Consider the following 16,982-nt stretch of genomic DNA (forward strand, 5'->3'; position numbering starts at 1 on the left):
AGACCAGGGTTCAGTGCCCAGTGCCAACATGTCTCACAACCGTTCCATAACCAGTTCCAGGGATCTGACATCTTCTGACCTCCGATGGCACCAGGAACATGGTGCACATACATACACGTAGGCAAAATACTACTACATATAAAACAAATATATTTATCTTTTTTTCAAAGTCAGCCTCCTGAGGTATAGAACATGTAATAAGCACCCACTAGGTGCACTCACAGTCTTTTATTAGTCCCTACTGTCAGAAAATGCTTTATTCAAGGTTGACTGGAGAAATACTCTCAGGTTGCTTTATACTGTCCGCACACTCTTTGCTGACACACTTTACACCTCATAATGGACCCATACATATTAAAATCGTTCTAACCAATTTACTGCTCTCTTTGTGCTATACAGACATGTGGGTAAAGTAAGAATATAACTTAATTTTTTCTTCTCCCTTTAGAGGAAGAGAACCAAATTCATTGCCTGCGATTTCCTGACCGAGTGGCTGTACAAGTAAGTCGTTCCTGTCATTAACATTCAATGGCCCTGAGCATTTGTTTGTGTTGATTTTCCATAGAAGAACAACAACTGACTTAATTCTTGTCCTTTTTCTTGTCAATCAAACATGGCTGTGTGACCAGTCAGAATCCGAAGAGGGCAGGGGAGCCATTCACAGAATTCTTCTCCATTCCCTTCGTGGAGGAATGGCTCAAGGCCCAGTAAGTGTGAATAGTTGACTTCCAATAGTTTTTCTCTTACGTGTATGTGAGTTTGGTGTGCATGGATGTGTGTATGAGTGTGTTAGTGTGTGGGCCCACATGTAAAGGCTGAGGCTGCCGTTGGAAGTCCTCTCTGATCACCGTTCGCCTTGTTCATTGAAGCTTGCTGATGTAGTCGGTCTGGGCGGCCAGCTTGCTCTGGGATCCTCTGTGTTTGCCTTCTGAGGACTGGAAGTGCAGGCAGCTGTCACTCTTTTCCAGCAATTGTGTGGGTTCTGGGGAGCCCAACTCTGGTCCTCATGCTTATGTAGCTCCAGCCACCGAGCCCTCTTGCCCACCCAATCCTAATCTCAAGGTTATGCTCATGATGGCTTTCTTTAGTATAAGGGAATGTGCTCATGAATGGCATCTAGGACTCTAGGTCAGTTACACTGGGGCTCTTGTCTCCAGCTCGCTCTGTCTCCACACTGGTTCCTTCCCAGAAACACTTCAGAAATAACACAGAAGAGTTCTTAGCCTAGATAATTTTCCTTCCCAGTGTCTTCCTTTGTCTTTGTTTCTGTCTGTCTCTGCTAGTGGGACTTGAGCTCAGGGCCCTAGTGCCCGCCAGATGACCAGCTATTTACTAGCAGAGCTGCACTTCCCCCCAGGTCTCACACTCAAGCCCAGCCTAATCTACACGGTGAATTCAAGGCCATCCAGAGCTATGCGGTGAGATGGGGGTGAGTGCCGAGAGATGGCTCAGTGGATAAGAGCACCTGTTCTTGCAGAGGACCCAGGTTTTATTCTGAGTACCCCCATGGCAGTGCACAAACATCTGTAACTCTGGTTCCAGAGGATCTAGTGCTGACCTCTTCAGGTACTAGGCTCCCAGGTGGTACACAGACGTACATGTACCAAAATACCCATACATATACAATGAACCTAAAAGACAACATACAAGACCTTCTATCCATGAGATTCTCCATGAGAATTTTGTAGACCCCTAGTCTCTTACTGCCTGGGATGAGGTCCCCTCGTAGCTCAGAGACACCGAAATGTAGTAACCATCTTTGCAGCTGGACACAGTGCTCTGGCTTCTGCTGGCTTTTGTGTCCTGTGCTTCCATTATCTTTCCAGGAGTATGACAAAAGTGAAATCGAATCCACAGGATGTAATAAAATCCGGGCAACAGCTCCCCGCCATAACACAGAGAGTTCGGTGCTGAGGACACCAGAAATGGACCAATCAGGGCTGAAGCCCCAGAAGAGAGAGGCGTGTTGCTAGGCAGCTGAGTTTGTGTGGTGTTTTAATTCGGGTGTTAACAGAACAGTAAGGAAAGTGGTGAGGCAGGAGACCCTTCCCAGGCCTGGAGCCAGCCCCACTGGGTTGAGTCTTGACTTGCATTGGAGGATTTAGGGAACGTGTTCTTCCAGGGTACCCTGGAGCTGGAAGAGCCAGCGAAGCAAGCAGGAACCAGAGTCCTTCAGGCATACGAAGACAGGAGCTGGGAAACAAGCTGCAGTCCAGGTTTATGAACTTGGGCTGTGTGAAGAGCTGTGCTGTGCATTGTGATGTTGGCAGCATCAGTGCCCTTTCCCTACTAGATGCCAGTTTTAATATTGCAGCAATCTGCGGACAGATGCATGTCTCAAGGCTGGCGGTGAGGCAGTTTACCTCAGTTGGGAACATCTGCTCTAATCCTACGGCTTTTCTACCCTGGCTGCATTTAGACATCATCTGCAAGCCAGGGCTACAGAAATGGCTCAGTCGTGAGAGGCTCGGCTCACAACCAAAGTAAAACATCAAATGCAAGTCAGGAGTGGCAGTGATGCCTTTAACCCCAGCACTCGGGAGGCAGAGGCAGGCTGATCTCTGTGGGTTTGAAGCCAGCCTGGTCTACAGAGCGAGCTCCAGGTAGTCTAGGACTATATAGTGAGACCTTGTCCCTAAACCTAACAATAAGAATAAAAATTGTTATATCGTCTATAGAACTTTGTTTCCCTCAAGACCTGTTAAATCCAAACTTTCAGGATGGTCTGAGCATCACATTATTTTGTTTTTGTTTCCAAAGCTTCCTCTGTGTACAGTTTATTTGTTATGGTTTCTATTTTTTGAGACAGAATCTTACCATGTAGCTTAGGTTGGCCTTAAACTTTCAATCCTCCTGTCTCAGCTTCCTGAATGCTGGAATGAGAGGTGTGTATCAAGCTAGCTTCCCGAGTAACCTTAGAGTACAATCAGGCTTGAATTTTCTGTCAGGGAGAAATCACCCTGCAGCAGAGGTCACCCTGCATCTGGGTGCTAATAACTGGGCTAACCGAGCAGTCACTCTGCTAAATGCTTTGTTGACTGTGATCTTTTTGAAGCTCCCTGCAGCTCTTGGATAGAGATGCTGAAAGTGGGAAGTGGACAATAAAGGAAGTAATCTTGGGGAAATACAGTCATCACTGCGCTGCTTCCCCGCTCATGCAACCCGATGCAGGCCGATCACACTCTTATAAATGATAGCGAGGTTAGAACACACAGGAAGTGAAGAATGGAGGAGATGCTCCACCCTGTTCTTAACCTTCTCTGTCTAAGAGGTTCTTAATCCTTTTCACCCCCTCCTCACAGAGTCCAGCCCAAGGAAGACTGGTGGGTTCATGGGTGCTATACTGGGCCGTGCACGAGTTTGGGGGGCAGTAGAGACAGGACTTGAACCTGGGCAGCCTGCCTCCAGTCAGCCCCGTCAAGAGCTCAGTTCACCACTACTGCCTTCCATGTCAACCAGAACGTGACAGGATCAGAACTGAAACTGGGAGAAAATTGACCTCATAAAGGATGTAATACATGCACATGGTAATTTAGGGGATCTGAAGTGGGCATTTTGACTTAATGAGAGCTTCCTTTCCTGGCCTGTCTTTAGCAAACAACCCCTGTGTGAGATGTCATGCTAAATATATCTGCTACCTCTTAACTGCCTCTAGTAAGCCTGTCTACCCGTCTGTGAGCCGTCTTCTGTTGGAACCTGGCTCTTATCTTAATGTCAAAGTCCAGCTGCCTACAGCACAGTGCCATTGTCATGTGAGATCACAGCTGGATTGGAGGTTTTTGTCACAGTGGCTATTAGTGATTATCCTGTAAATGATCCTTTTCCTACCCGATCCATCCATTCCCCCCTCTCCCTGCCCTCAATTTAGCAGACTCTGTATTCTGTCTAGTCTTCTATAGCTACTCTTCCCAAGCCTATTTTTGTTTGAATATTTTTTGTATAGCCTAGGACATTGACAATCTTTAAAAATACTCTTCAGCTCATAAAACTGTAACTAGAATTCATCATGTACAAAATATGCATCTTTATGAAATAAATTATACAGTGAAAAAAAACCACTTCAAGTCAGGAATTGTCATGGAATTAAATCACTCTAGACCTAAAGAGTCTTTCAGAACGATGCTTCATCCCAACATGGATGACTTTAATTTTTCTCCTAGCAAAGGATTACTTTAAGAATGCAGAACGGGCCTGAGGCTGAGGCTCAGGTAGGAGAGAGGTAGAGCGCTTGCCTAGCACCCCAAAGCCCAGGTTCAGTCGCCGGCACTTCATAACCGGGCGTGGGGGTGCGTGCCTGCCATCTCAGCCCTCCAGAGGTGGAGGCAGAGGGACAGACATTCAGTCCTTGCTTACTCCTTAATTAGATAGCTGTATAGCAGGTTTGAAACCTTGTCTCGAAAGAAGGTTGCAAAACAAAGAGGGGGATATTCATTGCTTTCCTTTTTGCTCTACCTCCCCACTTTTGGTAGATATTTATGGCTTTTCCATAGTTATAACAAAACATAAGTTATATTAAAACATAAGACTTTTCTGCGTTGATTCTCCTGCTTCTGGGTGCTTAACTCCCCGTGTTTCTCAGTTCAGGTACTCTAGTGAGCTAGAGCACTTAGCTGAGGATGGGACAGGGCTGTCCAAACAGCAGGAATCCCCAATGATTACCATCTAAGCCTGTTCAGTCTGAGGCACCAGGAAGGAATTTCTCTTCCTCTAGACTTAGATCTTTGCTTTTGTTTTTTCAGCTGTAGGGATCAAACCCAGGGCCTTGGGCCTGTTAGACAAGTGCTCTACCTATGGGCTTCAGCCCTGGGTCTAGATTTGAATCTCTAAGTGACAATTCTGGAGTTGATGAAAGCAATCAACAAAACTGTGCCTGATTTAAAAAAAGCAGGCTTGAGAGATGATAAAAGTCTGACTCGTCTCGAAAAACTAAAAAAAAAAAAAAAAAAAGTCTGAGTTCTTATTTATTTCTTTTATTTATTATCTGGCCACACCTACTGCCAACTTTGCTCCTTTGGAGTTAAGTGAGCAGCTAAACACCTCCTTTCCTACCTTTTCATCCTTCAGCCAGTTTGAGTTTAATTTCTGGCACTTGCAGATGAGAGCACCCTGATAATACGTTCTCTTTTGTGAGGCTGCCACATCCCCTCCAGTGTTCTGGAGTGGACAGCTTTCTCTAGGTTCTGCTGCAGTAACAAAGAGCCCCATGTCTCAGTGCTCTACACCACAGGTCTGCGGCTCACTCTTTTCATGCAATGTGCTTGTCATCCTGGGCTCTGTTCTATGTCTCATTTCGGTCTAGGACTTAGGATGAAGGAGCAGTCCCCTTCCTTGGCCTCATAGAGGAGGAAGAACGATGGCTAAGCCATGCGATTGGCAAACACTGCTGCTGTTTGCATCCCATTTGCTAATGCAAGTTATGTGGCCAAATTTGACATCAGTATTAGAAGGGAGTGCACCTTGCTGGACAGTTGTGGCGCACGCCTTTAATCCCAGCACTTGGGAGGCAGAGACAGGCGGAGTTAGAGGCCAACTGGTCAACGACAGCCAGAACTGTTAAAGAGAGAAATCCTATCTTGAAAAACCAAAAAAAAAAAAAAAAAAAGGCGGGGGGGGGGCGTGCACCTGCCTCAGGGAGGATTGGAGCACTGAACAGGTGCGCCCTTTTCCTCCACAGGAAAAGGAGCGATGATGAGATCAGTGCTGCAGTCAACCGAGGACTCTCTTGGAGTGTGAGGAAGGAGTTTTTTCCCTACCTGCCTTTCAGTGGGTTCGCACTGTGCCGTACCTTCTGCTGACCTTCCCCTGACTCAGAAGCCAGTACCATCCTTTTGATGCATATAGCCCTAATCAACCAGCTAGGTGGAGGCAATGGCTTTATTTGCTAGCATCTTCAGAACAGGAAGCATATCGATTTTTTTTCTATTTCAGCCATAAAGTATTGCCCTGAGATTCAATCAGATCATTAGCAAAAAAGAAACAGCGAATTGAGCTGGAAACAAAGGGTCCGCTGCCCTTCTGGTCTCATGTCTCAGGGGAGGAGGCTCATGAAAGACGTTGAAACTGAGGCCTTCAATGAAGCTACGATTGTGTTAGAAAAGAAAAGGTTGCTTTGGGTAAAGAGTTTTCTTCGGCCAAATTCTAGCCTTGGACAAAATAAATAAAGAGAAAACCCACCGTAGTTTGATGATGATAGGTGTCTTATGACCACAACCTGAGGTGAAAGCAGAATTGCCTCTGTGGCATCTGAGGACAAGTCCCAGAGGCACGGCTGCCTCTTCGCAGTGAAGTTAACAGTGGGCTGGGGACACCTGAGCTTTCAAGGTAGCCCAGGCAACTGCACACGTTTTCTTCTAATGTTCAGAACTACATGGCGGTTGGGCAGAAATTGTGCTGTCGCACCCTCTTGATGGGGGGAAAATGTCTTTCAATTAATCTTGTCTTACAGAATAGTACATTTCTGTCTCGGTCATCACCAAGGTCAGAATCTCAGGGGACAGTCTGTCATCTTCTCTGCTGCTGTGTCATTTGTTTGCAGAGGGAGGCAGGAAGCGAAGCTGCTTCAGGGATTTGGGGCATGCTGAAATGGATAAATCCTCAGAGCGACTCCCTGTCACTGGAGGGTTGACATACAGGTGGCCATCTTTCTAGGGCACATGGCGCCACTTCCTTCCTCCCATTGCTGGGGAGCTTGTCTGCACAAGCCAGTGGGCTTCGTGTTATTGCTGCCGTTTATGAGTGATGTATTAGCTGCTGCTAGCTGCTCCACGCCATTACCACACTCGGTAGGTTAAAATCACACATACTTCTTTTATGATTTTGGAGGATCCAGGTTCAAAATCAGTTTTATTAGGCCAGAGTTGAAGTGTTGGGATGGCCAGTGCCTTCTGGGGGCTGAAGGAAGAAGTCTTTGTCTCAATTTCCTGGCTTATACAGGTCAATCCTTTGGTGCTATCTAGTCCCTGTTACTTCTAGCCCAGTACCTCTCCTGCCTTCCTCTCCTAAGTGGTTATAGCATTGAGCCTTCTAGGTAGTCCAAGATCACCTCCGCTGTCAAGGTCTTCAGCTTGTTACCTCTGCAGTTCCTTGTGCCACTAAGGGAATATACAACCCAGGGACTGGGGATTACGCTGGTAAGCTTTCCGTGACTGTAACAAATGTGCACACTAATCTACTTGTGAAGGGAAGAGGTTTACTTTGATTCCCAGTGCAGTTTCCAGTCCACGGCTCTTTGGCTCTGTTTCTTTGGGCCTACAGTTAAACAATGTCTTGTGGCAGGAACATATAGCTGAACAGAATTACTCATCTCAAAGACAGAATTCACATAGCTTCTCTTATGTGTACAATCTAGATTTACTTAGCCATACACAGACCTCACACGTACACACGTGACATGGGACTTAGAGTCCTCTCTTGTTTCCGTGATAAAATATCCTGATAAGACAACTTAAGGAAAAGGGGTGGATATGATTCCAGAGGGGGCAGTCTTTCGTGATGGGGTGCTGTGTGACATTGTTCCTGGGGGTGGAAAAGGGGTAGATGTGATTCCAGAGGGGACAGTCTATTGTGATGGGTGCTGTGTGGCATTGTTCTTTGGGGCGACACGAACAAACACCTACTCACTATGGACAGCTGATGACAAATGAAAGTAAAGATACCACCAAAGTCCAAGTAAGTGGCCAGTGAGTTTATTGGGGTTATTACAGGAGTGTGGTGAGGGACTTCTTACAGGTGCAGAAATAACCCAAAGGCAGCTGCATCACCAAAGCCAGCACAACATAGCTGACAGTTCATAAAACCTACTGCACAGCCTTCAGGCAGCTCAGTGGCTCAGAGGATGTCTCTTTCAGGCGGCTCAGATGATCTTCTTCCAGGCAGCTTGCTGAGTCTGAGCCCCTTCTAGGCTCCTCGGTTGGCCTGAGAGTCTCTCTCAGTAGTCCTTACTGTTCATATAGGCTTGGGGAGGGAGGGTCCTAGTATATCTGGTCAGTTTGAAGGACTTCCTGAAGCCATTGAGTTGTTTACTTCCTGAACTTAAGGAGCTTTCAAGTAGGGTGAAATATTACATACATTCTCTCTCTCTCTCTCTCTCTCTCTCTCTCTCTCTCTCTCTCTCTCTCTCTCTCACACACACACACACACACACACACACACACACACACACACATACACCCCTTAGAATAATGTGAGATGCTTCCTATAGGTTCGCATGTCTGTACATCTGGTCCCCTACAGGAAGCATCTTACATTAAACCAAAGCACTGTGAAAGCAGAGAAGGAACTCTGTGGGGAGGAAGAGGACCAATGATGGAGAAAGGATGGATAATGAAGGAAGGACCAGTGATGGAGAAAGGATGGAAGAGGGAGGGAGGAAGTGGCAAATTCAAATAGTAATATGTGTAAGAAAATGTCATAATAAAACTTATTTTGACATTAATTTAAAAAAATAGACAAAACCCTCAACCTTTTCATGGTCAGGAAGCAAAAGAAAAAGAGAGGCTCAGAGTCTCACACTACCCTTTAAGGACACCTTCCCTCCATCGACTGGAAGCCCTCTCCCAGGTCTTCTCTCTTAGAGGCCCCACTGTCTTCCAACCGTCTCATGCTGGGGACCAAAGTCTTACCATACCGGGCTCTGGGGAACAGTCCAGGTCAGACCAGAGTCAGCCACCAAAGGATCCAATGGTGTCTCTAGTCACAGGATTTATGATGCAGGATATACTATTCCCATGCCAACAATTCTCTAGTTCTCTGCACATGGTAACTGGATATCCTGCGATTTAATTATGACGCTATGCAGAGTTAGCTTGGACACTGCAGGTCAAGGACCCTCCCACAAGAATGCCCATGCGTCAGATGTCATTGGAAGTATCTGGGTCCCAGACAGCCATGCTTCTTCCTAAATCACCTACCTTAGGTGATGTGGTCCAAGCATTACACAGTAAAAGGACAGTGACAGATAATTGACAAACTCATGGAGTAGTGAGGAACCCGATTTGCAGAGCTTCAGGAACACTTGTCTTTCGAATCATCCTTGCCATTTCTGTTAAGACCTTATGGAACCATACCATTTCTCCTTTCCATCGTGGGCTTCGTCCCAAATAGCCCCAGTCGTATATTAATTATTGGGCATAATTTCTTTCTTTACAGGCAACTGGATGACCTCTTCCCACACTGTGGGGCCCTGGTGTGAAAGCATTCACTAAGCCAAAGAAATCTTTGTTCTCATAGTCAAATCTGTATAAAGCTAGCCCCCACAATTATTCTTTATGGCAGGACATCCAACAAGGAAAGGAGCCTTGCTAATAGAACACATAAGAACCTTGAAAGACAGGCATTGAGCAGGGAGACAGCATGTCTGCCCTTACTGATAAACAGGTCTGGGTGGCCCTGAATTCTCTAATAGCCAACTCAGCAGAGTATAACCTACTGGCCTCTGCTCTGCCCTAACGAGCTGTCAGTATTCTGTACTTACCTTCACCTCTGTTTCACTGACACAAGATCTTAGTCCAGAAAATTAACTGTTTGTGCCTTTACCCATAGGAATACAGGAAAAAAGCTTAGATCACTAAACCAGCCCCAGAGAAAGGAATTCCTTCTCACCTGGGTGCCAGTGGATACAACACACACACACACACACACACACACACACACACACCCCGCAGCACCCTGTTGCTTAGCCCCAGGGAGGTGGGGGCAAGCACCATCTGCTTCCCTCCTTTGTGGCTTATGCTGGTTGCCAGGGTTACCACAAACGCTGTGATCCCAGCTGCCGCTGGAATGAAAGTGCTTAGAGAGTGTACAACACGAACGTTTTTTTTTCTGTTCTTTTTCTCTACGTTTATCAGTTACAAACTTCTAGCTTAACTAACCACCCAAATGTAATTAACACACGGCACAAATTCCCTCTCCCTCTCTTAGAAATCATAGTCCTTCCCCTTATTTGCCCCTTCTCAGATAGGCCTGGGGGTGGACTTCACAGCCACGCACCCTCTGAGACAGTAGTACATGAACTGGTGCCTTCTTTACCTGTCTTACCCGTCTTGTTGATCCTGAGATGCATGCTTGGTATCAGTTATTTGCCAAAGAGTTTTTTAACTATGTCTGTGTGCATATATAAACGGGAAGCCTTGTGGGACTGAGGGGGAGCATTGAAAGAGCGTTGGAGAGAGCACTGGGGAGAACTTAGGAGTCATAAACGGGACAAGACGAAAAGACGTCTGTGAGTTGATTTGTGTGCCCTCAGACCTCTGTCAGTCAGCTGTCACCTGCTATGACGGTCCTTCTGGATCCTGAGAGGTTAGGGGGGTTGGCACCCACACATAAACCTCAGTACTTAGGAGTTCTCACAACCTGGGGAAGCTAGAGATGGATCATGTGTTGGTGGGTGTCGCATCTACACGGAAGCCTTGGTGTGCAGATCCCCTCTGGGCTTGGTGTGACTGTTGCTCTCTGAAATCAGCAGCTGGGATAACCCACTGGAAGCCACTGGGGAGCTCTTGGGAAGCAGGGCTGTTAATATAGCCTTGTGGGGGTAGAGTCAAGCAGGGCTCATGAAGTTTTTCTGAGAGCCCTCCTCATTGTTGCCTGTAAGAGGAAAACAATGGGACCCATCAGCAGCTTTTCGTGAGTCATCCAGGCTGGGGTGGGACTTTCTGGTGGGGCAGCTGCCTTAGAGTCACCCACGCTCCTGTAAATAACCCCAACATACCAATTGGCTCATCCAGCTTGACGAATGGAATTCTTTCTTTGGTCTGTTGATGCTCCCCTAGCTCTAGGAAAGGTCCTGTGACAGGCGTGTATTACTGAATTCCTGGTCCATCTGGAATTTAGTCAAATTCTGTAACTTCTGGTCATTCTGGCCTTGGCATGTGCATTGGTATGTGTGTACATGTTTGTGTGTGAATGTGGGCACATGTGTGCTATGGTGCATATGTAGAGGTCAGAAGACAACCTAAATTACTGGGCCTCACTTCACACCTTAGTTGAGACATGACAGGATCTCTTTGCTGTTGGCCACTGTGTATGCCGTGCTAGCTGGCCTGGGTGTTTTTGGAGATTCTCATCTGTCTTGCTGTAGATTACAGGTGTGTGGCACTGTGCCAAGGATTTACATGGGCACAGTGTAAAGTCTTCCTGCATGTGTGGCAAGTGGCTTAGCCGCTGAGCCATTTCCCCAGACCTCATTCTGGTTTTTAAATGGTCTGGCTTTGCTGCTGGGCTTCACTCTGTTTAAATTTAAGTCCTTTGTCTCCACTCTCCCTTCCTCATCTCAGGGACCTAGAAGGTAGAGGAAGGGATGTTACACACCCTAACCTGAGCTCACTCTCTGGAGACTGAATGGCAGGCCGGCTGTTAAGTTTCCCCAAGTCACAATAGAAAAGACACGTGACTAGTTAACATCACAATTGGGGTATATTTTGCGGGTTGGGTGGGGATCAAGTCCCTAAGTCTTGGTCTTTTAAGAGCTTTCCTGTATCTCTTACCCACAGGGGGAGCATGTGGTCCTGATGCTGGCTGTTCTGTAGGCTGCTATCTGGGCTCACAGCTTCCGTGCTGAGGTGGGCTGAGAAGCCCGCTGTGTGTCTAATCATGGCAGTGAATCAGCCTACTGGGGTAATCACTGCTTGTTGACTTCCTGGGGTGGAGATTAGTGAGGGGGCGAAAGCCCAACCATGGGCTGCTAACCATGATTTTTAAATGTTCTGGAAGGCCACACTCAGGAATTATGCCTGGACCGCTGGAGACTTTCCTCATGTCATAGAATCCTGGGATTAAAGGAATTAGGAGAGCCCATCTGAAGAGGTAGTCAGCTATATGTCTGGGGTCTACTGGACTTCAAGTCAAGACTTGAGGGGGCTGGAGATATGGCGCCATCTGTAAAATGAGGACTTGAGTTCAGATCTCTAATACCCAGGGGAAAAGCTGGGCACAGTTGAACACACCTGTGGCCCAGTGCTGTGGGGGTGGGGATGGAGCTCCTGGCTGCTCACTGGCCAGGCAGAATCAGTGGGCTGCAGGTATTTTTTTTTCTGTGCCTCAAAAAAATAAGGTTAAGTGCAGTTAAGGAAGACGTCCAACCTCTGCCTTCCACACATACCCGTACACACATGCACCTTCTTGTCCCAGAGTGTAAGTGCCCAGTAAAGGGTGTAAGAGAGTGAGGCAGTTAAGGTTGAGGGCCACATCTCTTGCCAGATACAGTAGGTGGAGAGCACCCAATCTTAGGCCATTAAAAGACATTATGATTATGATGATTGATGTAAGCTTGGCCCGTGCTGTCTTTTGAAACGGATTTCTATCTGGATCATTCCTGCTTTTATGTTCCAAGAGAACAGTTCATCTTTTACCTAATGAAAGGAGGATAAATTTAATTTAAAATGTAATGTTCAAGCTTTCTTTCTACCTGACTGTAATTCATACAACTGAATAGAGAAATATACAAGGACCGCCCTCCCAGATCTTTTTAGTGTGTATCTGTCTATGTCTGTGAGTGTATGCATATGTGTATGGGCATGGGTGTGTGAACCTGTACACATGAGCACCAGAAGAGAATGTCACCTCTCTCAGAGATTGACTCGGGATGATGGGCTTGATGCGAGAGCACTGGGATCAGAGCTCTTGTTTTTGTGATTGTGCAGCAAGTACTCCTAATCCCCTCTTTTCGCTGCCCCATTTGCAAGCATGCTAATATATCTTCTCTGCCCGCAAATCTTTTGCTTTGCAGCCAACGCTGGGAAAGCACATGAATATATTTTCAAATCCACCACACACACACACACACACACACACACACACACACACACTCACACTCTTAATTCCCAGTTAGGAAGAAAAGGAGGCAGCCATTCTGATGAGTGTTGCTAATAAGGCAAGTTGTCTTGGAGACCGTTAGTGACAGAATGTCTGCACTGGGGATGTCCAGCCCAAGCCCTGAGGGACCTCTCTGCCGCAGCCTCCTCCAGTGATTGACACATTCATCTCTCTTGCCCCTAGTGTCCTGGTGATGAGGCTTGCCCCTTTATTTTTATCTGACCCCAGGCCAGCTGTACTGATTCCAAGACAGGGAAGGCCCTGGCGTGGCATCTGTCCCTTCAAGATGGCCCACTGAAGCAAACAATTCCCAGGCACTTCTCTGCAGGAGTAGATCCTTTTCATTCAGCCTGAAACATGCTGGCTCTCTCGCACTGATTCCTGTTTGCGAATGACACAGCGCTGTATTATTTAGCCATGAAAGCCAGGGACATCACTAAAAGTGGCCTCATGTTACTGCCTCACGGGCCTATTAGCCACTCATTTTGCCGTTCGCACGTGTCATTGAGATGCAAAGTGGCTCCGGGTCTCATTACTGGACAAGGCCCTTTGTCAGACTGGCCTGGCCCCGGTGTCCTCAGCTTTGCAGTTATTCCTTCCTCTGGTCCCCAGCAGGAACACTGTTACTTTCACATTCGCCACATGGGCACTGAGAAACGTACCTGCGGCAGGGAAGATTGCCACTGAAAAGACGGGTACCACCAAATTTCCCCTCAGATGCCAGCCACAGACTCTTCTTTGTTAAAGCATCCTGACCTAGCTTCTATTATCATCCATCAGCTGCTGAACTCCTTCTCCCAAGCTGGTGACCTTCTAGCTGTCTCTTCCCTTCTTTGGTCACTCCCTATTTCTGTGTGGCTTGTGTTCTCAGTAGGAAGCAGTCAGTGACCTTGAGTGAGTTCCCTTTGTCTTACCCTCCTCCTCCTCCTCCTCCTCCTCTTTCTCCTCCTCCTCCCTCCTCCTGTCTCTTCAGCCCTAAATGCAGGGTCACAGCAGCCTTGTTTCTGCTGTGAAGATTTGGTGAAGCCACGTGCAGCACGGCACTTAGCACCCTGCCAGGCTGTTGGGGTTTCAATCTGAAATGTACCCACAGGTTCATCTTGCAGATACTGGAGGCCATGCTTGTGGTACTATTTGGGAGACGCTGGAACCTTTAGAGGGTGGGGCCTGGCTAGTGAAAGTAAGTAAGAAGGAGAGGGACTTGGAAAGTCATTCTTACCCTGGTCTCTTCCTAGCTCTCTGTTTCCTAGACAGCTCAGACATGAGGGCTCTCTACTATATACTCACACGGCCAAGAGCCTCACCATGCACTCCACACTGTGAGGAACTGAGATCCCTCTGAACCCGTGGGCCAATATAAGCTCTCCCTCTGTTAGGTTGTTCCTGCAGGTTACCCGATCACAGTGGCCTGCCTCCACAGCTCTGCTGCATGCCTGTGTTGTCCCAAGTGCTAATACCAAGAGGAGCAAATGTGAGATCAGGCTAGGGGCCTATGGCTTTCTGTCATGTAGATTTGAACCTTCATCAGACAAGCACACAGATCTATTTCTAAATCGGACCAAGAGGTAGAAGAAGAATAACTAGACCCCAGCCTAACCAAAGGATGCTTTAAGTAACATTTGAGTGGAAATCAGAAGAGGCCTAAGAATGAACCAGGAGAAAAAGGTGTCTGGCACTGACCAGCCCTCAGACACATTGGAACAATGAAGGAAAAGTGCCCTCATCTTAGGCAGATGTGGCCCCACACCATGGAGCAGGGCTGAGTAAGCAGATGACAGACTGGGAGGTAGGGCCCTGCGTCTCCTCTGCTGGGCATCCTTGAGAAGAGACAGCCTGCACAGCTGTCCTGGTACCTTAGGGCTTCAGAGGAGCTGAGAGGGCTGGTTGGCTGGAACTGGGGAAGAGGCCTGGTTTCGCATGGGGCCAGAAAGTGGTCAGTAAATATCAGCTGCTGTTTGCGTTCCTGTGCTGTTCTCTAAGTTCACTGCTGCCGTACCACAGTCTCCGGAAGGCATTTTAACTAGTGATGTGGTGGTGACAACCACTGATTTCTAGCAGGGCTCCCAGGAGCAGAGCATTGCAGCCAGGAAAGCATCTATTAGGCAAGAAGAGGCCAAAACAGAAGCAGCAAACAAACAAAAGGCCGTCTGCTGGGGCTAAAAGTAGAAAGTGAACATTAGGGAAAGGTCCGCACAAAGCTGCGCTTGCAGGGGCTGATTATCTCCACAGCAATGTCTACTTCATCTCTCCATTGGAGGACGGCCAGCCCCAAAGCCAGAGCCTGCTGCGACTCTGCTCCCCTAGACAGGGTCTCAGAAACCACAGTCTTTCTGGCTTTGGTTTCTTCTGTTCCAGAATAATCTAAAAGCATTTATTCACCCAAACATGCTGTATCAAGGTTCTCTCTCTCTCTCTCCATCTTCCCTCCCCCTCCCTTTCTTTCTTCCTCTTTCTTTTCTGACCTGGAGGTTGAAACCAAGGCCTTGTGCGTGCCAGGCTGGCTAGTGCTCAATTGCTGAGCGCCCCCCTATCCCTACCACTACTTGACCTTTTGCTTGCAGTCTCATGAGCTTCAAAGTTGGTTTGAGGTCAAGGTTGACTGGAACTTAGGCTCTTCCACCTCTTAAATGGTTGGATTGTGTGTGTAAGTCACCAAGCTGGCTCATGTAGTGCTTAAGCTACAAAGTCCCCAAAAACGCTGGTGCTCTGTCTCTTGCGCAATGTCTATGTAGTTTTGGGTTGATGACACGGCTCTTGCATCTTCAAGGCCAATGTAACCTGAGTCCTTCAAAGGAAGAATGGGCTAGCCGTGGTTTAAGCACACACACTGATTGGACCTGGGGAAGCAGCTCAGCAGGTCCAGTGCTCGCTGTGCAAGCTGGAGGACCTGAGTTTGGATCCCCAGGATCCATGTAAAAAGTCAAGTGTGGGTAACCCCCAGAGCTGGGAGTAGGGTGCAAACAGGAGACAGTCCTTGGTGCCTCCTGGCCAGCTGAACCAAAGAGCAAGGAGCTCCAAGTTTAACTGAAGATCCTGTTTCAAAAAACACAGTGAACCATAACAGGGGAGGGCAGTGGGTGTCAGCCTCTGTCTTGTACATGTGCACACTTGAACACACATACCCCTCCCCACTCCCCAGACATGCACACACACGGAGGGAGAGAGAGAGAGAGAGAGAGAGAGAGAGAGAGAGAGAGAGAGAGAGAGAGAATAACAGTTGTGGAAAATCCCAGGTCTTAACAGGAAATGCTAACTCAAGCGTACACTCTTCCATCAAAGATGACATTTTTGCCCTCTAAGAATGGGGATGGATGAGGCTCTTAATCAGGAAGACTATTATGTTGTCAAAGGCATTGCCAGGATGAAGGATGGATTCTCACAGGCCTATGACCATTTTATTGCTTTTCAGCCCTCGGCCACCAATCCCCCTCTCGCTCCTACTGACAGAAGAAGAAGCAGTGATCAAGATCCAGTCCTTCTGGAGAGCCTATCTGGTAAGGGCCGCCTGTGACTGTGACAGTAAGCATGACTGGGACTTGTTGTGACATGGTGGGCCAGTGGAAAAACAGATTCATCTGCAGTTGAATGTTGCAACTCACATGTAGACCTCAGAGACAGGTCTGCAAACAGAGGGATTCGGATTTTATGTTTTTAACCAAAACTTATTTTGCAATTATCATAAAAGAGACATTTGAGGGTTGGGGCTGTTGTAAGAGTGCCTGCCATACAAGCCGAGGTCCTGAGTTCATATACACAGAATCCATGTAAAAAACTAGGCACTGTGCCTGTAATCCCAGCCATGGCTGGGGTGGAGACAGGCAGATCTCCGAAGCTCATTAACCATCCAGTCTAGCTTAGTGGATGAGATTCGGTATCAGTGAGAAATCCTATTTCAAAAAATAAAGAGACTGACTCACTGAGAAGACCCCTGACATCAGCCTCAGGCCTACTCACTTGCGTACACACGCAATACCTTCCAACTTTTTAAAGTTGAGTTTGATTGGCCTGTGTTGCCTAAAAATAATATTGCAAGCCAGACATGGTGGTGCATATCCATAATCCTAGCACAAGTTCAAGCAAGACCAACCTGGGCTATAAAGAGAAACCCTACCTAAAAAAAAAAAAATCAAGCATACAAACAAAACCCAAAGGTTCATGTAAGCAGAGAGGAA

General features: G+C 47.3%; 1 protein-coding gene across 1 annotated transcript in view; it reads left to right on the forward strand.

The window, feature by feature from the left end:
- The window catches only part of Iqck (IQ motif containing K), a 132,548-nt gene that overhangs the window by 53,861 nt on the left and 61,705 nt on the right, over positions 1-16,982 (forward strand). The window contains exons 5-7 of the mRNA XM_075972025.1: positions 449-501; positions 630-707; positions 16,220-16,304. Of these exons, the coding sequence (XP_075828140.1) occupies positions 449-501; positions 630-707; positions 16,220-16,304 (216 nt within the window). The remainder of the gene's footprint in view (positions 1-448; positions 502-629; positions 708-16,219; positions 16,305-16,982) is intronic.

The sequence above is a fragment of the Microtus pennsylvanicus genome, chromosome 5, assembly GCF_037038515.1.
Source record: "Microtus pennsylvanicus isolate mMicPen1 chromosome 5, mMicPen1.hap1, whole genome shotgun sequence".
Lineage (NCBI taxonomy): Eukaryota > Metazoa > Chordata > Mammalia > Rodentia > Cricetidae > Microtus > Microtus pennsylvanicus.